Source organism: Branchiostoma floridae, chromosome 1 (genome assembly GCF_000003815.2).
Source record: "Branchiostoma floridae strain S238N-H82 chromosome 1, Bfl_VNyyK, whole genome shotgun sequence".
In the NCBI taxonomy this organism is placed as follows: domain Eukaryota; kingdom Metazoa; phylum Chordata; class Leptocardii; order Amphioxiformes; family Branchiostomatidae; genus Branchiostoma; species Branchiostoma floridae.
This window is the reverse complement of record NC_049979.1, coordinates 3,066,971-3,093,603: the sequence shown is the minus strand read 5'-3', so window position 1 is coordinate 3,093,603 and position 26,633 is coordinate 3,066,971. Positions and strand designations below refer to the sequence as shown.

Here is a 26,633-nt window from a genome sequence, read left to right as displayed (position 1 = left end):
TCGAAAAGACAAATGAGATAACTTTGCGAAAAGTCGGGTGCATTTGTATCCCTCCAAAATATCATCTATCAGAAAATAACACTCGCTTCTGGAGTGGAATACCCCTTCACGCCAGTAACCTCAAATCTCCAAGCAGATCGTACGGTGCCATAAGATAGTATCAAAGCTGGCCAGGAAGTAAAGCCGGCTAAGGGAGTCAAACGGGCGTTTGATACTATACATTACGCACCGTGGATCTAGTTGGAGATTTTTTCCCGATTTTTTTTTCTGGAATTCTACCATCCCCATAACCCCCGTAGCAAGTCCTGGTCACGGGAGGCTACATTGTATCATAAATCTATACTACGAAATGATATGTATGGCCTGACAGACCCTTGCGATATAGCCCCCAAAGCTGCCCCCCCCCCCCCATAAGCTCCTAGCAATTCAGTAATCTCCAAGCAGATCCTACCTGGTGCCATAAGATAGTATCAAAGCTGGCCAAGGAGTGGAGCCGGCCAAAGGGAGTCAAACGGGCACCTCTGGTATCTTATGCATGCCACTGTATGATCTGCTCGGAGATATGCAATTCAGTCCCTGGCTGCGAAGAAGTAGTCCGCCCAACCAATACCAAATCAGGGCAGGAAAGCTTGCACGTCCGAACCGACGTTGTTATTTTTCGTCCGTACAGTCATTAACAAGCTTTCATCTCAAATACGTTTCATCATGAGTCAGGTGAGATCGATTAAAGGTAATTTAAGATTCACAGAATAGAATAGAAATCTTTAATAACACGAAAAAAATGACTGCAACTTTCGTAAGGTCTATAACAACTACTTACAGTACACCAAACAGACATAACGTAATATAAATTTCAATAGATATAAATAAGTCGACATGTTGGGTCTAGCATGTCATTCACACTTTTGGTTCTATCGTATTCACATACACCTTGGTAGTTGGGGCTACTTTATTTTCCCAGACTGGACTTACTTAGACTGAGCTAGTAATACAGCAAGTCGGCTACTTTTATGGCCGGTTTTGTGACGGGTTCAAGTTCTCCCGTGGACTCAAAATAGACCAATTATACAACATTGATGACGTCATTCCTCCCTCCCACTTCAAGAACAAGCGCGCTACATGGAGCAGTGCACGTAGGCCACCTGATAGCCTCCAACTGCAGGCTTCTCCGTGGAGTAGTGCACGTAGGCCACCTGATAGCCTCCAACTACAGGCTTCTCGGTGGGGCTACGCACGTAGGCCACCTGATAGCCTCCAACTACAGACTTCTTCGAGGGCATTTCGTATGGGGAAAGGGACCATGCAAATTCCAGTATTTACAGTACTAGTATTAATCTGTAAGTGCATGTTATCCCATGGGAACGTTAACCGATCAGAAAACAGAACGAAATTGTAAAAATAAAAGAACACATGATAGAGTCCATTCCAAGACACCATGCGGATGTTTGTTGCCATTGTTTAGAATTGATTTTAAAGTTTTGTAATTATATGTCTAGGACATTTGATACTTCAGAAATATTTTTAACACTGTTTCAACTTTATGAATATTTCCCTGGTCCTGTAAAACTTTGGAAATATTCATGGTGTGGAATTGGATACTTCTAATGGTTTCTAAATAATGATAACAGCATTCTACCATTATTTACCATTTTCTACCATTTTTTGTAAATGGTTCGGTGGGCTGTGAAGATAGCAATTCACACATTCTTGCAAAGTATGGTTGGGTTGGGTGCCATGCAACAATGGCCCATCACAAAGGATCCACCAGTGCCCAGCAGTGAAATCTAAAAATATACAGATGCAACAATAGGGCTTACTTTTATGGGGGCAATAAACTAATTTTACCATTTGGCCAGGTTTACCATTTTTTGTAAATATTTGTAAATGTGAAATAATCACAGAGAGGTTTCACAATTATTCTAAATAAAGATATTTTTGTACAGTTACTTTCAAAATGTTTCTAAAATATTCAAAGAAATTCAAATAAATGAGTATTTTCTTAGTCAATTTTTTGAAAATAATTTAATTATTGTGGCTCAGATATTCTTTTACTCAAAATAATTCAGACTAATTACAAATATCGCCTAAAAACCCTCATGGTGTCTTGGAATGGACTCTAGTGTCTGGAATAGGAGCTGGCCATATATCACCCCATGCAGATCTTTGATTTGATATTGGTATATTTTGGCGCCCTGTAGATATAGATACATGTATCCCCGTCTTGTGGTGCAGGGTTTGTTAAGTTATGGGCTTGAGGTTTATTTGTAGGCATTCGATTTTCAGTAAACATCGCCAAACCACGTCTATGAACGTAACGTTATCATTTGTTTTTGCGCTATTAATGTATCATGATCAGTTCTGACGAAAACCTGATTAGGCTTAGGTTACATTTCCAATCCGGGGCCCGGCCGGGCAGCTTTTGGGAGCGAAAAATATGATATAAAAGGCATAAAAATACACCAAATGTCAAGATAAGAATCATGGGCATGATATGTGTATATTTCAAGGTATACATTTCAATTTTTCGTTTCTTTAAACATCCTGGCCGGGCCCCGGTTTGGGCTTGAAGACTAAGAAAAACAGCCGCTGAACATGCACCACGGAGAGCCCGGCGAGGAGCCTGCGATGTAGACTAAGTCTATCCGCATGTCAGTTCACTCCCGAGCTGCTAGAGGTGACGTGTTGATCATTAATCTAAGGTACAAAAGTCTATTTGAGAAGTGTCTAAATATGCACGCATCATTCAATGTCATGCTGCGTACACAAAAAAGCACGACGTCTCTGTAGATGAAATTGTGCCTTATCGCTACGTCCTGTACTTGTTGGAGCATAAATGTACAATAAAGGTCTTTCATCCATTCTTTATATAACGTTCAGTGAATATTTGGACTTGGACTATGCATTCTATCTGGGCCTATGTTAAGAATATCCTTGTTTGACCCAAGCCTTCTGCCCCCGTGACCTCAATAAAAAAAGCTTGATGTCTTGGACTGATCTGAGTTCCTGAATGAAGGAGGGGAGGCACAAATGAACAAAATAGAGCATAACTGACTAAAGGCAGTGGGTCAGATGCTATCTGAAACGTTTGACCGTTTCCAAAATCATATCGAATTACTTGAATAACTGCTATCTGTCCTATCTTATGCCTGGATGTCTAAACTCCAAGAAATAAAACAAAGAAAAATTACTAAGTTAAAAAAATGACTAAGTTCACCATCTCTGGACGGGAAATGATTCTTGTTTTGTTTTTTTCAAAATCGGGCGAAAATTAATGAGTGCGCTGATGTCATCCATAAAATTTACGTGCCACGGCCTAACGTCAACGTTAACGTCACGTACGTAACGATGTAACGTTACTTTTAGAAATCGATCGGTAGAGACAAAGTGAAGCACGTGGACCACGTGAAGCACGTGCTGTGCAAACTACAGCCCATGTGTCTGAAACGGATGGGGATATTTTTGTAAAGCTACTTTACGTACGAGCTTTATGCTAAGGGCACAACCCGCCGTATGTGAAACTGCGTTTTGTTTGTTTATTTTCAAACGCCTGTGTGGCCTATTCAGTTTAGAGAAACTGGTTTTCAATAGGGCCCAGTATTTACATACAAGGAAATAAAAGCATATTACAAAGAAAATAAATAGACATACACTTCGGAACATATAAATGCAAATGAAACATGAAAGACGGCAGACAAATCAAAATCACAATCCATAAATCCGATCCAGGTCTACAATTTGGTCAGGAGGTCTACGTGGTGTCTACGTGCCAAAACGTGGGCAGTCTTTTGGGATCCGTAACTGGTAAGTACCGCCTCCGTACGAAATCGTACGGAATCCAACAGATTTGGGAGCACGCAGACACGCCGTAGCACTTTACGTGCATGCAAAAGGTGGGGTCACAGCTGCGTATATATTTGTGTGCGCATGAGGCGCGCATGGGAGTATTTGCCTCCACCAGGCCCCTCAGGTCGTTGTAAAAATGATAGAAATTGGACAAACGTAAACAGGTAATATGTCAGACGAGTTAGCTGGGTCCCTAACCATACTTCTCGGTCAGCTAACTCATCTGGCATGTTATGTATCTATATTTGTCCAATTTGTACCATTTTTCCCGCGACCTGTGGAGCCTGGTAGAGACTAAGACCTTCATACGCACCTCAAACGGACTTGAACATACACGCATGTGTGACCCCACCTAAACTGACTTTCTCTGCATTCCGGCTGCGGATTCACCCCCGTACAAGCCGGCACCGGGGCAACACGCCTGCCCTGTAACGTTACAGTCCTCCCTGCTGTTGCCATTCCTTCCACACATCAACAAGATGATGGTAGCCACCTAAACAGTAAGAAGTAAGAAGAAGTTTTAGAAAAACGTGGCGGACATACGTGGCCTCCCAAAAAACGTACGAATAAATAAAACGCACGGCGGGTTGTGCCCTTAGCTTTAGATCTTAACGTGTTGCGTTTTTACAACATCACCATGGAGAAGGCCAACCATCCCTACATTGACGTGAAAACAAGTCAACAAGTGGCATTTAAACACAAAATCGAACTTTAGAACCTTTTCGAATTTAAATTGAACCATGTTCGAAATAAGTTCAATGACCGCAGATTTGGAGCACGCAAGTGACCTATGGTATGTGGAGTTGCCATCTTGGTAGAAAATGTTAGGCCAGGTCTAGGCCATGTAAATAAAGGTAAACATTCTGCAATCTTACAAATACTAACTTTCTTGTATATAACTAAACGTTACCTTAAATGATAAAACTAACTTCTGCAGCTTTATTCCTCTTTGGCTTGGCATATTACATTTTTAATACCACATGAACTGCATCAACAGATCACAGTTTGCAAAATCCACGACCAATAAACTTTTATCACAGCTCACTAAAATGCATGTTTACAGTTTGTTCTAAAAGCTTAACACTGGTTAAAATGTGGCCATGGCAGGGAGGCGATGCGTGAAATATAATCATTTCTTTCCAGTTTTGTTTTGTTCTACGTTGTTTTCTTCTGCCCTAGCGCGGATCTTGACAACAAGTCAAGATCTGATCTGATACGGCATATACAGAGACGACAACAAGTTCAGAGCTACTATTGTTGTATCGTTTCGAATTGCGGTGAAGCGTGCCTGGAGTCATGTTATGTCAAACATCGGAGTAGGGTACCGGGTCGTCTGAGGTCATGTTGTTTTGCCGCGCACTGGGTTCGCAGTTGGAGGCATCGTCAGTATGTATAGGGCCAGCTCAGTGGCGTCTCGTGGTGGGACTGAAGGATGTTTGGCCTAGAACCAAGACAGAAGCACTGTATATTTTATCACATTATTTTAATTCAAAATGTGTTTCTGTCGAAAACCGTGTTAACTTCTTTCGCATGCGATAAATGATTGGCACAATGATATCACACGTTTTCACCAGTAGCTGTCTTTTTCTTACTAGCAAAATACTTAACTTCTCTTACTAGTAATATAATGGGATAAAGGGGTGCTATCACATTATTTCACTAATAGACAAGCCTTTGTATGTCTTACTAGTAAAATAATGTGAGAGATGAATGCTATCAGGCACATACTTTCACGAATAAACCGATCCTTTCTGTTCCCAGTAGAATAATGTGATAGAGGGTTGCTATCACATTATTTCACTAATAGACAAGGCTTTGTATCTTACTAGTAAAATAATGTGATAGAGGAATGCTATCACATACTTTCACGGATAGACCGATCCTTTCTGTTCCTAGTAGAATAATGTGATAAAGGGGTGCTATCACATTATTTCACTAATAGACAAGCCTATCTATCTCTTACAAGTAAAATAATGTGATAGAGGAATGCTATCACATACTCTCACGGATAGACCGATCCTTTCTGTTCCTAGTAGAATAATGTGATAAAGGGGTGCTATCACATTATTTCACTAATAGACAAGCCTTTTTATCTCTTACAAGTAAAATAATGTGATAGAGGAAGCCTCCATTGCAGGCTCTCTGGGGCCTTTTTTTGGGACCCATAATACACTTTTGCTGGCCATTTCTATTTGTACTCGGTCGCTGATTGCTGGCGTTTTCTGAATGCCGGCCTCCAAGAGAGCCTGTTATGGAGGCTATGATAGAGGGCTGCTATCACAATATTTCACTAATAGACAAGAAATCGGTCTTAATTGGGTTCTACTCCTGCCATGCTGCCGATTGTTATGCCATTGGGAAAGGCAATTTTCACTACTTTTCTTTACTCCACTCAGGTGCAAAATTTCCGGTTTGGAAATGTGACCAAACTTCCCACCAAAGCATTAGCGTTGTTTTTACTAGGATGGTAACGCTAGTTACCGGGTAACGCTAGTTTACCTTTATCCGCTGGGTGATCTATAACCGTTGCTTTCAAAAACAGGGTATTAAGGCACATCACGTCTAAGAACGGTGGTTTCAAACTGTGATATTTTTAAGATATTGCAATTTGAAAACACATCCGTCGACTTGATATCCAGTTTCTAAAAGCAACGGATATCGGTTACCCGCGGATAAAGGTGAACTAGCGTTACCCACTTCCCAAGCAAGTCCAGAACACCAGATGTATACAGCAGGAAGCATTTAAGTGGTCCAGAATCGAACCTGTCCTTCGTTTCGCATCCTCCTAAGCAGGGACATCCAAGTTCCAACAGCGAAACCGCACATCCAGACAGGCGGTTTCGCTGTTGCGGATGTCGTTTCGCTGACTCCTGTGGAGGATTCGGTGACAATGATGTTACCGATTTTACAAGGTTAACGTTACGTTCACGTTCGCGCGTTGCGAATCCGCGTCTGGCGCCTCCAAGTCTGGCAGGATGCCAGGCGGGGTGGGTCTACGTGCGCGGGGGCTTGTCAACATCATAGGCCGGCGATTCCAGCCATATCCACTTTCACTTTCATCCTCTCTCGTAAAAGCTTACATATATACATACATACTGTAAATGCATTTAAGTTCGCGTGGATTTAATTTCATGGTAGCGAGAAAAAGGACTTTTCGCGGTGGATTTAATTTCGAGGTAGCACCACAGACTGCAGCCTAATACCATAATAGAAAAAATGTTCGCGGTGGTTTTAAGTTCGCGGTAAAGCGGTCACCGCGAAAACCGCGAACATTAATCCACTTGTTAACGTTCGCGGTTTTCGCGGTGACCACTTCACTGCGAACTAAAAACCACCGCGAACATTTTTCTATTATGGTATAAGACTGTAGTCTGTGGTACTACCGCGAAAATAAAACCACCGCGAAAAGTCGTTTTTCCCGTTTCCGCGAAATTAAATCCCCGCGAACTTAAATGCATTTACTAACAAGTTGAAGCATTCACATAGTTTTGGTTTCATTGTGTTCTATCTTTCATCAGTTCAATGAGATCCTTATCATATAGACCAGTCTAGTACAATACTTCAATACTCCTTTAGCGTGAGGTATGGACGTCCTCTTCTCCTATTTGCTTCTGGGGGCCAAAAAAAGCTTGTGCGCGGAAATTTGCCAAGTTCTGCACGAAGTTTCAATGACTCGTCAATGTGCTATGTGTGGCGGTTTCTGTCACCTGACACAGCACATTGCCACATCGGCGGTTTCTGCCACACACAGCACATTGCCACATCGTCAGTTTTTGCCGCACAGAGCACATTGACATCGTTCAGCACTTGGCCAACGTGCCAACCAGAAACCATGCCAAACATTTTACACGTGCGTTTGTTTTCCGGCGCAGGCGCAGTGATTGTAAACAACAGGCGTGACGTCACGACAAGATGGCGGCCTCTGGTGAGAACGTACGTGCCGACCCGGACTCGTGCGATGGCTGTGAACTCTGCGGGGCCATGGAGAACTTGCTGAGGTGCGGGGGCTGTCGGACCGCCTACTACTGCAGCAAGGAGCATCAGAGAACGCACTGGAAGAAGCACAAGCGCGTCTGCAAGTCCAAACCAAAGAAAGGCGACGGCAAAAGCACTACTAGTACTACTGGTGACCTCACCGCGAGACAACAACCCCAAGTAACATCAGCGGACGGCAACGTAATTAGCAACAGCACGTGTGACACTCAGGCGAACTCTCAGTCAAAGTCGCCATCAGAAAAGACTGCGAAACAGAACGGCACAGGCATCCCTTCAGTGTCGCCGGACTTTACCAGCTTTAGAAGCTTTTCCGCGATGTTACCGGAGGACATAAACAACGCGGACGGCGAGAGGCCGGCCGTGAACGGTGCAAAGATTTCCACCGCCCCCGCTAGAAATAACGTCGCGGCGGACGCGAAAAGGGAGAAGGAGATGGCGGACTACATCGTGAGGCGGCTGACCGCTGACGGGATCTGCGTGGTGGATAATTTCCTGGAGGAGACGACGGGAGACGCGATCCTGGCGGAGGTGAAGTCTCTGCGGGAGGACGGAGTGTTCAGGGACGGGCAGCTGGTCAACCAGGCGGCGGCCGACACTGCCAGGTATTAAAGACCAGGGCTCGAAAATATACATGTACCACTTGCACATGCAGGTTAATGCAGGTGAATTGGAACTGTGCAGACTTCCTAAATTATGAGTGCTGCAGGTAAAATTTGTCTCGTGCGGGTTAATTTCAAATGTTACATACTCCAGTGCAGATATTCAGAAAAAAGTATTTTGAGCCCAGAAGACTGACAAGAACACACTGCACAACAACAGGTCACTTCACTAAATAAGTGGAATATCTTCTCATAACCTTATTCTAATGACGAAATATTATTGTAATCTGTGTGCGCACACTGTACTTTTTAAATCAATGTTTTGTGATTGTGCAACTGTTGTTGTGATTCTAGAAATCGTAAACATTGCTTGGACAAATAATTTGTGACACTTGAATCCACATTGCACAAATTTAATATGTCAAAAACGTGAAAATTCGTGAAAGTCTTACTGATTGTCTGTTAATGACTTCAAAACCAAGCTGGATAAACTGAGAGAGCGAGAAGTACATTCTGCAAGTGTGAAGATTGTCGCCTTCATCCCGAGGATGGTATGAAAGGTATCAAAGGTACAAATTAGCAACAATCCAGATGGTTTCTGTATGCCTTAATTATGTTAATTAATCAATTTCTCTAATTAAAACCCCAGGAATATCCGCGGGGACATCATCACCTGGGTTGAGGGGAAGGAGACGAACTGCCGGCGGATCGGCCACCTGGTCTCCAGGATGGACGCCATCATCATGCGGTGCGACAGCAAGCTGGGCAAGTGCAAGATAAACGGCAGAACTAAGGTAAGGCACGATCTAGACGCAGTTTTTCCCGATATCGGCGAGCCTACAACCTCTCGCCGACAGCTTTTTTTCAGCGTCTAGATGGAACTGCAATATCGCCATAACGATATCGGGAAAATTTCTCCCATTCGCCCGATAGCTTAGCAGGGGTCCCCGACGACTTCAGTGTGAGTGTAGATGTGTCCCGACTTCGGGAGGACTCATTAGCATATAACACGGGCTTATTGGGCAATATAGTTGTTTATGACTGCAAGCGCCACGGGTGTCCCGTCCCCAACATTCCAGATCCCCCCCCCCGACATCTCCACATATATCGACAAAACCTGTGTACAGATTGGGCCTAAGTCAAGCCGGTCTTGTGGTTAGTGTTGATCACATACAATGGAAAGGCTTGGGGTTTCAATGGCAGACATTGGGCAAGGCTAGTTTTTGCCATCTTTTACTTTTTAGGCGTTTTTAATTGGGCTTTTTTGATTAGTAGGGCTTTCTTTTTCTTTTTTCCAACCTCTGCTTGCTGAGTGGATTTGGATCCCTAGCATGCCTAGGGTTCTAGCTAGTGCATTTTACTTTTTATTTCTAGGCGCAGTGGCCACCACACTATTTTTTCTGCCCACTACACAAAATTGACGACCACTACACTTATTTTCAACTAGCATATAACAGTGGAGCAGTCATAGTCATACCAAACTTGTGTACACAAAGGCAGCCCCCAATATTATTTTGTTTTTGATTAAAATTAAAATCTAAAATAAAGGAACATAATGCTGAACTGGACGAAGACCTTAACTTTCATTTTATCCACACAGAAACTTCTGAGGGAAAGTGAAACATTCTTGGTATGCACAACAACAAACTGGCATACATAAAGGCACAAACAAACAAACAATCAAGTCAAGTGCAATATCAGCAGAGGAGTAAAGCTCCTTCCAGCCCTCAGTTTTCATTCTGCACCCTTGTCAGAACCAAGAAGATAGATCGGTTCAACGTCTTTGTTCCCAGGAAAATGTGACACTCAGGCTCTGTGTGCAGGTGGCCTTGACTGCTCCCTGACCCTGTGCAACACAAACATGCTTATAGTTATAGACATACTACTCTAGTGGCCTGTAACCTTTATGCCTACATAGAAAAAGAGACAGAAAGCCTCAAGGACAATGTTGGCATTAAAAGGCAAACGCTGGACTGACTTTGTAGCTGCAACAACGTATCCTGATTTCTGCACTGTTGGGTTGGGGACTTGGGGTCGTCTAGTAGTATGCAGTATCAGTGCTCGAAATACCACCTGCAAATGCAGATTAGTGCAGGTAAAATTGGAGCTGTGCAGGTATTTCTGATGTCTACATTACCTGTCCCTAACCTGCACTGGTCCATGTACTAGGTTTTATACATAAATGTCATATGATGTATGTGTATGTGGATTATTATTAGCTGCATTGACTGTTACCACCTATAAAATATAAAAGAAAATTCCTGAACAATTTTAGTATAATCCATACTTCCTAAATTCAGAGTGGTGCAGGTAAAATTTGTATGGTGCAGGTAATTTTCAATGTTACCTGCACCAGTGCATGTATGCAGAAAAAAAGTATTTCAAGCCCTGCAGTATTTAGTGTCTGTCTGTTTCTATACTGATGTTGTTCCTTTCAATCAACATGGAACATACTTCATCTGAGTTGGACACTTTGTTTGTTACAGTTTAGGACTTGTTCCTTCCGACCTCCGTGAATAGTTTCATAAATTTTTTTTCTTACATGTAGTTTCCTTACATGTAGTTGCTCACATTTCTTTCTCAAGAAACATTTTCTTAGGAGCACAACCAAAACATAGATAGAGAAAGAAAAGTATGTATACCTTAGAAAAGCATAAGTTTTGATTGTGAATGTTGTCCTGATTCCTGCAGGCCATGGTCGCCTGCTATCCAGGAGGAGGCTCTCGCTACGTGAGACATGTAGACAACCCTAACGGGGACGGTCGCTGTGTCACCTGTATATATTACCTCAACAAGAACTGGGACGTTCAGGTAAGACTGGCACCTGTTGTGTAGCTATTGTCTGAATATACTACTATGTCACCTGTATCTGTATGTACTGTTTTGGGAAGGTGAGTGCTTGCTTTAGCTTGTTTCAGGGTTTTGTCCTTTTTAATTCAGTCCCAAGGGAGTGTGTGTGTGTGTGTGTGTGTGCGTGTGTGCGTGTGTGTGCGTGTGTGTGCGTGCGTGTATCATGTGTATGTGTGTGTGTGTGTGTGTGTATGTTTGTGTGTGTGTCTGTGTGTGTGGTGTTTCTGTGTGTGTGTGTGTTTTTGAGAGAGAGAGCGTCTTCTACTTGGACATATTTGATATGGGAGTACCAGCATCACAAAATTACATATAGAAATATGAAGGGAATTTTTGTACATTCTAAAAGATAAAGGAGAGTATGACACAAACAGGGATCGTCTGGAATTTTCTGAGTGACTAAAGCATGTGATGAACACAGGGTCCATGACATCATGACTACATGTACCACCAAACCCACCAGCTCATACAGATAAGGGAGGAAGCCTGTGTACGTTTATGGACATACAGTACAGTACAGACACTGAGACAGGGCAGGACTTGCTATCAGTAGTGGGTGACTAAGCATGTAAATTGTAATGAACACTTCTACAACAACACTAGCAGGGATCGAAATACTTTTTTTTTGCTACATACAAAATTGCAAGTTGGCAAAAATTTTACGTGCAATTTGAAAAATTTACATGCAAAATATAACTAGGCGGCGAATGCGATGAGGATCACTAGCTTGAATTGGTGAATTTTGATTACATCTAGTGAAGCTACCGGAGAAAGTTACCAGCAAAAACAAGGAAGGAAAAAGACAGATGTCCATATGTCGTTCTGTCTAAGAGTTGGGTGTCTAATTCCTCAGTATTTTTACTATAGGCCAGGTATTTTAAACATACAAGATTGCAAGTTCAGAATATTTTTACGTGCAAATATCGAAAATTATGTGCAAATTGCAAATTAAGTATGTGTATTTCGAACCCTGACTAGTATAATGTAAACGCATTTGATTTCACGGTTAGTGGGCAAAATGTGTTTGCGAAGGCCACAATTTATGACGTGTTTTTCTGCAATGTAGAAAGCTAAGAAAAGTATTGATGATTCAAGAATTTGTTTGTTTGAATAGCTTGGAGCCAAGAACTGTGGAACAATTTATTATTCCTTTGCTTGTTCCATATTAAAGAAAGGAAGAAAAAGAAGAGAGGGATATTTGTAGGAGGAAAATAATGTTTGTCAGCTGCAATAGCACAATGTTTTACAAAGCAGATAGAGTGGTAACTTTGTGACTACATGTACATGTGCCTTGTAGAGTCTTGCTGGTAAACAAGTTGTCAGCAATGAAATTGATTATCCTAAGCCTGACACAAGAATTTGCGTCCCGCCGTGCTATTTGGTAGTTGAACTGAACTGACCTGGGTGTAAACACCTCCTTAAACAAACAAACCTACGCTGAACTGAAACTTGTCCTTACTAGTTAAATGCCGTATGTAAAGCCCTACACCGTTTTGGTGTGTACTATATATGGCTGTCAACGTGGTCAACTATGTGTAAGTCACAACCTGTTTATATCGAGATACAGTAAGTTGTGTGTTGAAAATGAAATGCTCCTTTTAGGGTTTCAGCAACACCCTGACATCTCGGTCTATAAATTCAAATTGGAACAATTGTGAAGAACAGTCCCCTTCAGGCTTCAGCAGTAACTTTGGTGTTGTGACAGCCTTGTATAACTTATAAGGACTAGGAATTATTTTGAAGGTGTTAGCCAAAGATAAGTGCTGTTTGGAGAAGTTTGTGGAAACTTTTGATGCTACTTAAGTGGTTTGCATAAATCCGCAGGTATGCAGAAAAAAGTATTTTGAGCCCTGCAGTCAAACCTGTCCTAAGCAACCTCTCAAGAGAGACTGAGCAAAAATGGTTGCTGACGACAGGTGGTTGATCCTGACAAGTTGGTCGGTTGATCGATGCATGGTATGGTAATCTTTGTATTGCAAAGAAAGAGAAGAATGAAAATAAGACAAAAGAAACAGGCTTGTTTCATCAATTTCCTTTTTTTGGACATTTTTTTAAGTTTCCAACATTACCAAGACATAACAAACGCAAACAAAAGAAACCCAGGGTATCTGTGCCAGCAGAGGTCCTCGTTTAAACTCGCTGCTAGCTGCTGTCAATCAAATTTTGATTGTGAGTGGAGGGTGAATGCTCCTTTGGGACTGAAAAAAAGTGGTTGCTGGTTGGGTAAGACAGTTTGTTGCTTGGGAGAGGGTCTTGACTATGTAAAAATGGACGGTACTGTTTCAATGTAGCCTCAAGGCCCCAGTTTGGCTTTATAACTTTTCCTAACGTCCACTGGCTGTTGCTCACTATACTATAGCAAATGAAAGAAACAAAAGTGTGGCCATGAGTTGACAATGTTTTGATCTGAGACATTATGCATGTACGGTAACAATGCCTCCTTCATTTGCATCCTCAGAAAAACGGAGGTCTGTTGCGGATATTTCCCCAAGGTCGGGACGAGGTCGCGGACATCGAGCCCAGGTTCAACAGGCTGCTGTTCTTCTGGTCGGACAGACGGAATCCGCACGAGGTCCAGGAAGCCTTCGCTACAAGGCGAGTCTAGATCCCTCTTTCATACCTGCAGCGTGCTGACATGTGCTAGCCTGGGTACCATCCGGAAAGTAGTTCGCTCCGGCGTTTATTGTATACTATATACTGTCACTTCTAGCTCTGACATTCATTATACACTGTATATATCGTTTCTCTACTGTTCTGTCTGGGATCCCGGACCACGTTAACGTTTGGAATCGTCCAAATTTTGGAGGCAGGCGCTGATTGGTCCCTGCACTAGAGCAAATTAAGGAATGGGTTCAAGCGATTGTTCAAATAGGCATTCCAACACCGGACAAGCCCTCTGTCCGCTTGTGGGAGGGCCTGTTGTCATCGAACGAGTGCTCTAGAACCTAATACTTGGTATGGATGGAGTGTGATGGTAGGTAGTAAGGTCTTGGAAAGACAATAGTCAAGGTTGATTATTGGCCCCCTGGCATCTTTCCTTGGTCCTGCAGTGGCACTTCCTGTTTGTGTAGTCTAGAATGCCCCAAACCCAAACTGGTAGTCCTACTGCAGTGCAAAGAAAAGCCACCAGTGGGCCCAGATTCTGATCTCTCTCTTTGATGTCCATTCTTCTGTAGATATGCCATAACTGTCTGGTACTTTGACGCTGACGAGCGGGCTCGAGCGATGGAGAGAAGTCGCAACTCTATAGGCAACCCCTGAAGAGGTGGGTAAGTGTTGTACTGTTGCGTCGATGAAGATTAGACATCCAGGTAATAAGATATGCCAAAAAGCAGTGTCACTAACGAAAGATGGTGGATACCATCTGAGACGTCTGACCGTTTCCTAAATCATATCCAGTTGCTTGAGTAACTGCTTTTTGGCATATGTTGTACAGTTGATGTTGATGATTGCAGTGGATGGGAATCAGGCTTTTAGCTAGGATTTTATCATAGGGGTCCTCATTTCTTGCCATGCTGCAAAGAAAACTTTGAAATTCATAACACTTTGAAATACTACACGATGTGCAGATTTTGTGGAATACAGTAAATTTACTGTCAGACAGGTCACACCAGGACCTAGTAGCATCCCTGGTCAATCCAATCAATTTTATGCTTGTCAGAGAAACTGCTCTCTTCAGTGGGTCCAATTTCTTTATTATTTTTCGAACAGTGCATCCAAAGGATGCCTGGACGCATGCCTGGCTTAAAGCCTGATTGTAACCATTCAGTGAATGAAACAGTAGTAATATTTTTAGGGCATTAATCTAAGCAATGACCAAGTTTTTTCATTATTCAGTAATATATGGGAACTCTGCAGGTATTCTCAGCCCAGTGTTGAGGTTGCAAAATCCTTTGCTGTGCATGTTCTCCTTGTGCATTGTTCCCTTGCTGCTACTGCTGTTCTTTGGCATGAAGCCTGGTAGTTCTGTATAACACAAGCAAAGCTGTACCTGGAAGTGGTGCTATCTTTATTGAAGATTTTCCACTGTCATACAACGCCAAAATTTGCTTACCTCGAATTTTCAGTCGCACCTCCGTCGACCTTCTACAGGAGTGATGATTCAGTTACTCAGTAACAAATCATAAATGCCTGGCAGGCAGTATCGGCCCCCGTCTCTGTTAAGTGTCGGCTGGTGTGCCAGTGTTCTCACCAGGCCTTTTCAGCATAGCGGGCCGATACGCTGTGGGCTGGAAAAATGACGCTGTAAAAAGCCCGCTACGCTGTATTTTCACCCAGCGTAGCGGCCAAAAAATGGGGGAAAACTGGAAAAATACCGTAGTAAAAATACGAAAGCACGTGCCAAGCACGCGCCTCCGCTGTTTCAGGAAGTTTCAGCTCGAAGGGAGGTGTTTTACAGCACCCCGCGTACCGCTATCTCGCAGCCACCACCCAGGACCGCCCCTTGCGCGGCGTGCGTTCTGTACTGTAAACAGAGAACCGGCACAAAACTTGTAAAAAGTTTCGGTTCAAGTCCGGTCAAAATCGGAACGGCAAGAAACGCTTCTTGGACTTGCACAAAAATAGCACTTGTATATATTCCCTTTTATGTTGCAGTATACTTGTAAATCATCTAAAACCTTCCAAAGATCGAGAAATTTGCGTTGAGAAATGATGAAAAACATCGTGCCTGCATGCATGCAGGCAGCTGGCGTTAATGGCGGCGAAAACATCGTAAAATCTCGCAAAAAATTCTCGCGAGATCGATGCGTCTCTGTGACGTCAGGGGAAACTAGCGATCTCATTGGTTTAGGCAAAGACTTTAGGATAAACAACAGCAGCGACCGCCATTTTTGGAGCAAATTTTACCGTATTTTACCCCGAAAATTTCTGCCGTTTTGGAGATTTTGCGGGCCCAAAACTCATATCAAAAGGAAGCAAAGGTATTCTTGTTGTTTTTACGTCCAACACCTCTTATGTGAACGCATTATTCGTCCGCCGATCGCGAACTTGAAAGTCGGCCGGGGACTCCCTGGGCCGTGCCGAGCACATGTTTCTGCGTGTTTTGTTCTGTTTACGATGAAAAAAAATACGATGAAAACAGAGACTGTCAAAGTTGTTTATCTAGATAAAGTTGGTGGCAAACCGGACAATATTTATTAAAGTACTGTTGAGCTGAGTAAAGTATGTTGTTTATGAGTTTTTAGTTGTCTTTGATGCTTTGACTCAAAGTATCGTTACGTCAAACTGCTACAATTATCGTATATATGCCCCTAAAAACTGATACAATAAGCCTTCTGAATAGCCTAAAATGCAAGAGCTTCGCCCCCCTGGGTCCCCCCAACCGGGGCTCTGCCCCTTCGGCGGCCCCCGGACCCCTGCCCTGACGCTGAGAAAAAATCCTGGTGAGAACACTGTGTGCTCTTATGTAAATGGCCTCCTTTACCCCCCAGTGGTGCTTTCTTGCCTGTTTTGTCTTCAAGTTGTTGCTCTAATTTTGCTTGCTCTCTGCATACATGTCACAGCCCCCCCCCCCCCCAAACACTGGCTTGTATGGTAGTTAGTAGCAATGGCTTGCCTCCTTTACCCTTACCATACACACTTGCTAACTATATGAATGTAGCCACTACTGATACTGGCTGCCAACCCTCTTGCTTTCATTTTGCCATCAACGCTTGGTGTCTAACCTGCTCCCAGCTATTGCTACAGCCTATACAGTTATACTGCGGTCCAATTTGCACCAGTGCCCTCTAGGGTTGTAACCACGGCCAGGCTCCGATGTCCAAAAATTTATCCCGGGGGACTAACAGATACGGGGGGGTACCGCACATTTTTTTGATGAGTAGGTCATGGCTTCCATTTGCGGCCAGGTCCCAGGATGAATTTAATTGTGAGTTTTAAAAAAATGTAGGGGCCCAGCTATGGGGCTAGAAAGACTGTCCCTAAACTACATGTAACCGGAGTTGCCATATTAGACCGAAGCATAAGGAAGCTTTTTGGTCCCAAGTCTGAATTGATTATGAGATTAAATTTAAGAAAAATTAAGTAAACAAGCATCTTTCGTTTTTCCTCCCCGTGTTGCTTTATTGTTTGTTTATTATTTGTTTATACCATCTCAGCTCTTCTTGCTTGCTTTTATTTTCTGGTTGGTTGCAGAGCATTAGGTAGCATTTAGTCACATGATCTTTCACCAATGAATTGTGTCCTATTTGTATTTCAGTGAATTGTAGCTTCAGCATTGTCAAACAATAAGAAATCTTCCAACTTTCACTATCTGAGATAAACAGACTTAAGTGTCCAAAGCTCTAAGAATAGTAACACAAAAGAATGTTTGAAAGCTGGCTGATATACAATGTAGAACAGGACAATGTGCAAGCTGGAGCTACGATTCACTGACACGCAAACCGGATGTGGCGATGGCAGACAGTCGTAGTTGTCGTCATGACAACACTGTTTCCCCATACAGGGTCGAGTCCTGACACTGTTGTCCATTTTGTTCACACCTATAGCTCTCCAGCTGGATGCAGTGCCTGGGGTGACAGCCAGGGGGCATCACTGTTACACGTTCTCGGCAAACTTCATGACAGGCTTATATTATATTATATCACACAGCATTAGCACCTTGTAGTTAGGCGTAAGATAATTGATTAATCCCAAGTGCTCCAGGTGATAAAGTTAACGATGTGATGATATTTACTCCTGTAGGTTTATATTATTATAAACACCACTGTCACCACTACTTGAAGGGCAGACACCTGCCATTGGAAAGCATGTTGAATTACCCTACAACAGCCCTGCATGAAATTATTGACACAAATTTCAATCTTTAGAATTCTCCTCCATCAGAAAGTCACAAGTGTTTTCTTTTTAACAATTAACCAAAGAAAATTGCGTCAACCAGCTCAAACTCTGAGAAAAGCTCACTATATATGAAAGAAACATCACCTTTGGTTTTCTTCTGTATCCACCAGGACCCAACAGCTCAAATCTGTCCTTAAACCAACTAAATTGCTGAACTGAAGAAATTGTGACCGAAATGGGGAAGTGTCGTAGACCCTACTTGTTCCTTCTAAGCCAAAAGTATCCAGATTGGGCCAAAATTTTCAAGGAAAGGTAGGATTTTCAAGGATTTTAGCTATTGCTGTAATCATATTCTCAGTCTAAGCCCTCTACGGTCAACTCAATGGTGACATATGCCCTATAGAACTTTCCGTAACAACACAGGTGTCAAAAATGTGCTAGAGTAAAGATAGTTCATCACAAGCTTTGAAACAAACAGTGGTGACATTTGAACCATCAGGCAAAATATCAAGAGAAACCAAAGAATTTCATAAGAAGAAGGGGTAAATATTTTTGTTTGTTTGCCCAAACAACTTTCGGCTAAAGATGTTAATCAGAAGTTTAACATTCCTTTGAGGATTGTTCGCTCTGAGACTCTTTCCCTAAGTCAGTTTGCAAGGTGTCATGCCATTGGGCAGTTATCTTTGTAACAGCATCTGTGATTGGTTGTACAACCCTGCCATAATCGAAATAGTGCAGTAAAGGAAGCGATATCTGATAGCCAGTCTTCCATAGGGACAGCTGTGTTATTTTGGATTGTTCATCTAATTGACTTGCTAAATATGATTACGAGCAATGTGGACATTTCGTCACCTACTGTGTGGGTAGGTTTGTCAAGAATGAAAAGAAAGCAATGGCAAAAGTTTCCAGTTTTATGTGTCCCATGGGGTTGTTTGTGCAAAGGTTAGGTGTGACAGCTGTAATATACATGTGTACATGTAACCAGCTGCTACTGCGCTAGCCTCTACCAGGCTCCGTGGATCGGTGGAATCATTATCCTCACTACGAAGCCTGTGCGGGGTCGCTAAGAACAAACGACAGAGAATTAATCCCCCCGTTATTTGTACAAAGGAAGTAGCCCAGCGCTGGAGATAATTTAAGTCATAAATCGGCCAGTGCCCAGTGGGAAACAGCTCAAAGTCAAACAAGGTCAAACTGGGATCGACAACAAAACGCGGCAAAAATGATGTTTTGGACGGCGTTTTTTGCTAAAACATAAATGCTTTTGAAACAATGTAGGCTAGAGTGAGGTTAATTTTGCGATGAAATGTAACATGATAACAGTTTACGCTGTAGGTAAATTCCTGTGCGGTCAATCTGCAGCAGTCGGTCGCGAAAAGAGATCGCATTTTTTCCCTGTTGAGTGTGGCCAAGCTGTACCTTTTTGGTGAAGTTTGGAGGCAAAAAGGACTCATTTTGGGATGCAATGGCCGACCCGAGGGCTTATGACGATACCAAACGTTTGATGCAGGACGGGATGGCTTGTAAACAAAATGTTTTGCCGGTCCCCGTGAGAAGTCCCGGCCGCTGCAGTCAAGACCCGTCACGGGCGAGTCGGAAAGTAATAAACCATTTTGCACCTATTAGATAGCGATTAGTGGACTTCAAAGAACGTAGCGACCCCGCACAGTCTTCGTGGTGAGGAAACGTACTCTTCTGGCCGGCTAACTCCCCTAGCGTACTATAGATTCTATTTGTCCAATTTCGACAACTAGACCACCGATCCACGAAGCCTGGTAGAGTCTACTACTGCGCCATGTGCAAAGCTGATGTGTTATGCTGAAGGGCAATTATACCAGCAGATATCTAGACATAGATACAGAAGCGGATAACTTACATCGAAGGGTGCACGTGGTTATACTGGCTATACATGTACGTTTGTACATGCTCAGATACAGAAGCTGGTGTGTTACACTGAAGGGTAGTCACATCGACTATACAGGATACAGGTATGAAAGAAGTGTGCTCTTATACTGAACCAGTACAAACTGAGTGGTGTACTACTAGACTTCCCACAATCCAAGTTGACATTGCTCAAAATACAAACCTACAATTTGCAGCTTTGAGATTGCAGGGAAAAAAATCCATTTAAACAGCTGTCAATTTTCCAGGGTAATTACATGTATGAGATGATTGAGTCTTGCTTTTGTGAATTACAGAATGCAGGTAGCAGGAATACGTTTCGAGTCCCAGTGTGAGTTTTTAACTGCAACTGCAATCTGGGGATCTCCTCTCACATGGGAAAGCTACAGTGAAATCTAATGTCTCTGTGCACAATTTATGTACATATATGATCGTCTACAAAACTAGTTTGTTGGAAGGGGTGTGGTGTATAGAGACCCCAGGGCTAGCCTAATTTCACCACTTGGTGTACTTGTATACTAAACGAAATATCCAGAATGCTGCCTCTCTGTGCCATATTAACATTCGTGTATTGTTCTCAGTTACGTTGATGAAGATTAGCCATGCAGGTAAAAAGATCCGCGATTACACGCGCAACTTAGTAGATTTTGTAAACGTCATGTATTAACTTGCTGGAGTATCTTTTACCTTGCACAAAATGTCCTCTGTTTTTGAACAGCTCCAGGGAAGTTGTGTGTAATCAGGATGTGATAGGGTAAAGAGGTAGGAGACTACTGTAGTTGACTTGCAGTTAAGGCACGATCTACACACAGTTTTTCCCGATATCGGTGAGCCTACAACCTCTCGCCGACAGCTTTTTTTCATCGTCTAGATGGAACTACTATATCGCCATTACGATATCGGGAAAATTTCTCCCGAAAGGTCCGGGCCATTCGTACGATACCTTACCGATAGCTTAGCAGGGGTCCCCAACAGCTTCGCACGCGTGTAGATGCTTCCCGACTTTGGGAAGGCTCATTAGCATATAACGCCATTTGGAAAATTGCGCTATATGTTTATGACTGCAAGCGCCATGGGTGTCCGGCCCCCTACGTTCTAGATCCCTCCCGACATCTCCACAGATATCGGTAAAAACTGTGTGTAGATTGGGCCTTTGTCTCTTGGTGTTCGAGAATTGTGCAAGAAGATGGTACCAGTTTGCTGATAGCACAAATGTGTGTATTACACGTAATTAAAGAAATAATGATGTCTACCTCGCTACTGTTTCAAAGACAAAGCTTTCCTTCTGGTAGTTGTGAAAGAGAAAGGAGGGCAAAGAGGAGTAGCATGGGCCTCAGCAATTTGATTTGTCGTCGCTGAGATTTTCTCCTCAGACATCATCATAAAGATGAAATTTGTTGGGAAAACTAATATGCCCAGCTTCCAAACACTATGTAGTGTCCTGATAACCTGGCAAAGTCAGGAAGTTACTGATGTGAAGAATAGGGCACAGGCCTGTATATTGGTAGTTTTAAGTCCTGAAAGGAGACTTCTTTATGAATGTGATACTTTGATAGCTTAAAGCAAGAGTTTTTCTTATTTATGAGAAATGGAATTGATAGTCATGGACGGAGTTGTATCGTTGTGAAGGGAAAATTATTATTCTCTGTAGTATACACGAAGGTTGTGTGGATATCTTATTATCTGTAGTCCCTCCAAATGCACAGTTTAAGAAAGTTGGGTGCTGTAAAGGTACAAGTTAGGCCATGTTGATATGATTATGAATTATATAGATGACATCCTCTGAGTACCCCAAAACTGATGCAAGGATTCAAATAAAACAAAAAAAGGTTTGGCCAAAAGAAGTTTCCTATATCATGAAATATAGCCAGGAAGGTTTAAACAATTGGCTGAATATACAGATTTTCAATATTTTTTCTTCCACATTTTTAACATTAAAATCGACATTAGCATTCTATGACTTTTTTATGGATCTTAATTATTATTCCATGACTAAGTAATATTACGCATTTTACGTTTTCCGATGTCTATGGCACACATTTTCTCATTTTACACTGGCTTTGCAGTATGGTTGAAAACTTTTTTTGGAAACATTCAAAAACTGATGCCCACACAGATGTCATCCATGTAATCAAATGAACATGGCCTTACTATATCTGAATTGATCATGTGAAGGTGACTTTCTTTCCAATACAATCAGACCTGCAATTTTTCAGATGCCTATGAAACTTACTATCCATTGTCATATATATTTCTCTTATGTATGTTTCTACCTTGTACTTGCAATTACTAAATAAGCCTTTGGGAATGAACTTGCAGCAATGCCACTTTGCTACAAGAAGTTGCATTACGCCACTTTATGACACCAAAAAATGAATTAAGTACCGGTATTGGCCGTAACCTCTAGTATGATCAGCAGTGAAATGAAGCATAATAAATCTCTGTATAGTTTCATCAGGTTGGTTCATCTACAGATATTGGAGTATAAGCCCTATCCTCCTTATTATCATTTCAGTTCAGATGGAGCAAGGTTTGCAATTGGACTGAAAAAAAAAAATTAGCTTGAAAAGGAGAGTTAGGTTGTGTTAATATGGAATGTTTTGAGAGGACACAAGGCAAACGTTTGGTTGTGTTTTATGTGTCCGCACATCAATTAACATGTAACAACTGTCTAGCTCATTGTAAGTAAATTCAAATAAGCACATTTAATTAAGCTAATTGTAAACGTATACAAAAGTGAAAGGAGAATAAATGATATTCTGAGGGTATTCTGTTTGTCTTGGTTCATGCTTCATTGTGTGAGTCTATAACTACCTTTGATACACCCAATCCCTTGATCTCGGAAGTTGAGCAACGTGCAGTTGGGTCAGTACTGGATGTATATCAGTACTAAGTCTGATAGAATAATTTTATTTATGTCATACCTGGGCCTCAAAAACGTTCGATAACTTTCTGTATCACATGGGTTCTAAGTTGTATCACACTGGCTTCCTTGGAGTAAATCAAACTATTTTCAACGGGCCGAATACGGCACGGTTGAAAATTCGAATACCGGATTCGAACGTTAGAATTGCAGTTGTTACAATCTTTTGTTTGAGGACACAACATTTTCTCATCTTCTGGTGCATTTTGCATCAAAACGTGTTTTCTCCTGACAGGTGGGTATGACATAGATAAAATATAACACAGTGTATTCCGCATCACCCTCGGTCTCAGCCCTCCCGCGGGTCGGATCACCCTCCGGCCTTCAGGCGATCCTTCCCGCTGTCGAGCTGGTACCTCGGGTGATACGGAATACACCGTATTTACAAGATATGCTCGGCCACCAGTCCACTTCTATATCACAAGGTCACATATCAAATGTTTCAATGACCTCATCGTAGCACCGTCTTGTTTTCATTTTCTGGTTGTTGACATCTTGTCTGCGCCATGGACAGCTTTTGTTATAGGATTTAAGGGTCAACATTGTTTTTTTATCCCTGAAGAAATGCCCTTGTTATCATTGCAAAGACGGAAAATAACATGTCTGAAGGGAAACCTTTAATACAAAGCCAATCCCAAGTAGAAAGCACAATATCTGAAGCACATTAAGTTCAATGTTAATGTATGCAAAATTGAAAGAAGAATAAATGATATCCTACTGGTATTTTGTTTGTCTAAGTTCCTTCAAAGATACATCATTTCTCGATAGAGATAATCACTGAATATACTTAAGGTAAGAAAATATAGATACAGTCATCAACAGTACTGATATAGCTAATGTAGCTTGTCATCAACAAAATACATTTCATACAAAGATGAAGCAGAACATAGTGAAATTTAGCATCTTCCATGAACTATGCTACTGCCCTGTATTTGTCTTGAACATTCATACATATCTATTTGAAGACACGGTGAAAAGATCAATAGCATGTGTGTATGAAATCTAGTTGTTCTGGTGGGAGGCTAGGCTACTACTATATTATACAAGCAATACAAGTCTTAGAGTTATCTATCACTCAAAAATATCAACCGTAGCATGTTAAGAACTCACAAACTCAACAGACATGACACAAAACACACAACAAACAGAAAATATAGCCTTGGTGAAGGTAATAATAGTATAGTGCTACCGTAAGCCCAAGAAAAGTCAACATGGAAAAATGTTGTCACCCTTAATGGTCTATGTCACATTAATCTAAGGCTGCTCACAGTTTCTGGTATTCTTTGTTTCCTTTCTCAAGCGTGCATGCGTGGGTCCAAGGTCTATGTTATAGGCTCCCCTCTCACTGCAGACACCCAGAAACTTGTGTTCCCCATGTGGGCTGGTCCCATAAGACTGACCCTGGCATTTGGTGGTGTTGTAATCACATAACTTCAAGGTAAGTGCCGTCATCGCTCGAGCGGTTTGTTCTAGTGTCTGTGTAGTACGTGTCGTCGAACGAACTGTCTTGAGTAATCGTGCCTCTCTCTAGTTTCTGATAGTCGCTGTTTATTCGAGTATTTGGGTCCAGTGGCTGGTAGGCTCCCTCTTCCATGTGGCCATTCCTTTCCACAACAGGAACAGCATACTCACTATCAGTATCAGCTGATATGGCCTGACGTTGATTTGTGATGTTGCCGTTGCCAACTTCATCAAAGGCTTGATTGTCAAATGTTGGGACTGATCTACATGTAGTGCCCGGGTTACGACGGTGTTCAGCTGTCTTCGAAGCTCGAGGTGTACCATCTCTAAAAGAAAATTAAAGTTTGGTTTACTTAGACTTAGGTCCTCCATTTTGTATACTGAAGAGATACCTCACACATGATATACAAAAAAGTCCTCCTTACATATACATGTTGATTTTAGAGCTATCTTCATTGCCACTTTATTGGCAGTTTGGAGCACTAGTTTGGCCCACAAACACCATATTACCTTTACCTTAGCCACTTTTCCATATATGCCATCTTCTTCTGTCAGATACAAGTAGCTGACCTCTGCTTGGAGAGCACCATTTCCCCTCATGTGCTGAAGAAAGTGGATTTCCCTTTACTTTAGGAACCAAATAGAGGGGGTTCCCCATAGGTTGGGTGTGGTACTCTCCAAGCAGAGGTTGGAAAAGGTCACGATTTTTCCCACCAACCTCTGCTTGGAGAGTAGGGTGTGGCTCCTATTTTAAATCAATGGCCCATGATAGAGAAGTTCTTAATATCCGTTTATGTCTAACGACTCTCAAAGATAGCAGTTTTATACATGTAGATTTGTACATCTTGCTTGTACTATGGCCTATTGTGAGCAACCTTATTCCTTCTAAAAAGATGAATAAGAAACTTGTACTACTTACTTTCTTTTTGAAACAACAATATAAGTCACTGCTGCAACAAGCCCGATCAGCAGGAGTGCTGCAACAACACCAACACTGGCCATTGCTGGGGAGAATAAATGAATGAACTTAATTGCTCAGCATCTGTATAGGATACAACATACATGTAATGGCAATAACCCCAGCTTCGCTTATTGAGTCAGTGAAGTCAAGCTTGCCTAAGCTTGATGTTTCTGACTTAGGGAGAAGAGATGCTGCTACAGTTATCGCTATGGGCTGCTCTTCATCTTCATGATGGTAACATCAGGCCCTACGAACCTGATTAAAAACAAAAAAAAAACAAAAAAAAAACTGCTAAACTACATACAGCTATAGAAGATTAATACATGTATTGTCATGGGATAAAACACACAGAGGACAAACTGACTGATCTTAAAATTTGCAGCCGTTTTGATGATGTGTAATGTTTTTCTGAAAAAGTTTTAAGGGGGAACAGCATTGAAAAATAGGAATATTTCAGCATGGTGATGACAATATAAGGCTCATACTAGAAATTCATGAGGCAGAAGTTGTTCCTCCAATTCCAGTTAAGTATTTTGTGATTGCACAACACAAAATCTACCTGTAAATTTTGTGACATAGATTGATAAGTTACTAACCAGCAATGGATACATGGCCGGTAGAACCTCCTTGATAAGGCCCCTCGGCTGAAAGATTTGATCATTGCTATTTTAACCCAAAGTAATGCAACCATGGTCCCTGACCCTCTTGATGAGGATGGGACTCTAGGTGAATGAAAGTGTAGTATGAATGGAAGTGTAGAAGTCAAAGTCAACCTAGAAATGAGAGGTTGTGTGACTTGTGAGGTAAGCATTGTAGCAGGTTGGTTAGATTTATGTATTGCAGCAGTTTAGTCAACAAACTACATATATATATACAACTACATATATATATATACTTAGTATACATTTACACGTATAATAACATTTCAATTAACTTAGATAATTGGGAAGATCATCATAGTTTTCAAGCATCTTCATAATCATGTAGTAGTAATTTATAAGGATAAACAACAATGGAGATATGTCATTGACCTGTCAGGAATATGTACACAGTTGGAAACAATATTGTTCTGCGTCTATCCTTACACAGAAGCAGGCTATTAGACTGACTTTATACCTGTACCATTGAGGACAGTGACGACTACAGTCGCGTCGTCGGTAGATAGCTTCTGAAATGTTGTTGTCTCTATAGCTCTCACCTGCAATAGACATGCATTCTACATGTATCAGCACTTCAGAAGAATACTTTTATCAAAGTTTATGCATCCTCACACTCAGGGTTGACAATCACGGGCAAAGCCTATGATATCACCCCTGACAAC

At 41.9% G+C, this 26,633-nt stretch overlaps 2 protein-coding genes across 5 annotated transcripts in view; one reads left to right on the top strand and one right to left on the bottom strand.

Moving 5' to 3' along the window:
- Window positions 1-7,709: 7,709 nt before the first annotated feature.
- Window positions 7,710-26,633, top strand: part of LOC118414714 (prolyl hydroxylase EGLN3-like) — a 22,177-nt gene continuing 3,253 nt past the window's right edge. The window contains exons 1-6 of one of the 4 annotated variants that reach the window (XM_035818941.1): window positions 7,710-8,441; window positions 9,088-9,232; window positions 11,130-11,249; window positions 13,744-13,880; window positions 14,462-14,550; window positions 17,731-18,152. In XM_035818941.1, coding sequence (XP_035674834.1) covers window positions 7,756-8,441; window positions 9,088-9,232; window positions 11,130-11,249; window positions 13,744-13,880; window positions 14,462-14,546 — 1,173 coding nt within the window. In that variant the 5' untranslated portion in view covers window positions 7,710-7,755 and the 3' untranslated portion in view covers window positions 14,547-14,550; window positions 17,731-18,152. Of the gene's footprint in view, window positions 8,442-9,087; window positions 9,233-11,129; window positions 11,250-13,743; window positions 13,881-14,461; window positions 14,555-17,730; window positions 18,153-26,633 lie in introns of those variants that run through there. The other 3 variants (XM_035818923.1, XM_035818916.1, XM_035818932.1) reach the window with 3 other exon arrangements.
- The window catches only part of LOC118423469 (protocadherin-15-like), a 7,178-nt gene continuing 4,858 nt past the window's right edge, over window positions 24,314-26,633 (bottom strand). Inside the window, exons 10-13 of the mRNA XM_035831641.1 lie at window positions 26,429-26,510; window positions 25,909-25,956; window positions 25,271-25,355; window positions 24,314-24,677 (exon numbers count right to left, since the gene is read on the bottom strand). Coding sequence (XP_035687534.1) covers window positions 24,314-24,677; window positions 25,271-25,355; window positions 25,909-25,956; window positions 26,429-26,510 — 579 coding nt within the window. The remainder of the gene's footprint in view (window positions 24,678-25,270; window positions 25,356-25,908; window positions 25,957-26,428; window positions 26,511-26,633) is intronic.